Source organism: Penaeus vannamei, unplaced genomic scaffold (genome assembly GCF_042767895.1).
Source record: "Penaeus vannamei isolate JL-2024 unplaced genomic scaffold, ASM4276789v1 unanchor891, whole genome shotgun sequence".
Taxonomy (NCBI): Eukaryota; Metazoa; Arthropoda; class Malacostraca; order Decapoda; family Penaeidae; genus Penaeus; species Penaeus vannamei.
The window spans coordinates 7,501-8,264 of record NW_027213895.1 but is presented as its reverse complement, the minus strand read 5'-3'; the positions used below and the strand labels follow the sequence as shown (position 1 = coordinate 8,264).

Genomic DNA, 764 nt, shown 5'->3' with positions numbered 1-764 from the left:
ATTTTCCGATCACGAAGCTGGTAGTCTGTCCAGTTATTCGAAGTGCTTTGAAATCGGGCGAAACGCAGCGATATTTTCCGATCACGAAGCTGGTAGTCCGTCCAGTTATTCGAAGTGTTTTGAAATCGGGCGAAACGCAGCGATATTTTCCGATCACCAAAGCCGATAGCCCTGACATAGGTTTTAGCATGATTAACACAACGTTATTCGTCCAGTTATTCGAAGTGTTTTGAAATCGGACGAAACGCAGCGATATTTTCCGATCACAAAGCTGGTAGTCAGTCCAGTTATTCGAAGTGTTTTGAAATCGGACGAAACGCAGCGATATTTTCCGATCACAAAGCTGGTAGTCCGCCCAGTTATTCGAAGTGTTTTGGAATCGGGCGAAACGCAGCGATATTTTCCGATCACGAAGCCGATGGCCCTGACATAGGTTTTAGCATGATTAACACAACGTTATTCGTCCAGTTATTCGAAGTGTTTTGAAATCGGGCGAAACGCAGCGATATTTTCCGATCACAAAGCTGGTAGTCCGCCCAGTTATTCGAAGTGTTTTGAAATCGGGCGAAACGCAGCGATATTTTCCGATCACCAAAGCCGATAGCCCTGACATGGGTTTAGCATGATTAACACAACGTTATTCGTCCAGTTATTCGAAGTGTTTTGAAATCGGACGAAACGCAGCGATATTTTCCGATCACGAAGCTGGTAGTCCGTCCAGTTATTCGAAGTGTTTTGAAATCGGGCGAAACCCAGCGATATTT

General features: G+C 44.9%; 1 protein-coding gene across 1 annotated transcript in view; it reads left to right on the top strand.

Moving 5' to 3' along the window:
• Positions 1-611: 611 nt before the first annotated feature.
• LOC138861104 (pneumococcal serine-rich repeat protein-like) overlaps positions 612-764 on the top strand; it is a 5,484-nt gene continuing 5,331 nt past the window's right edge. Inside the window, exon 1 of the mRNA XM_070119901.1 lies at positions 612-615. Coding sequence (XP_069976002.1) covers positions 612-615 — 4 coding nt within the window. The remainder of the gene's footprint in view (positions 616-764) is intronic.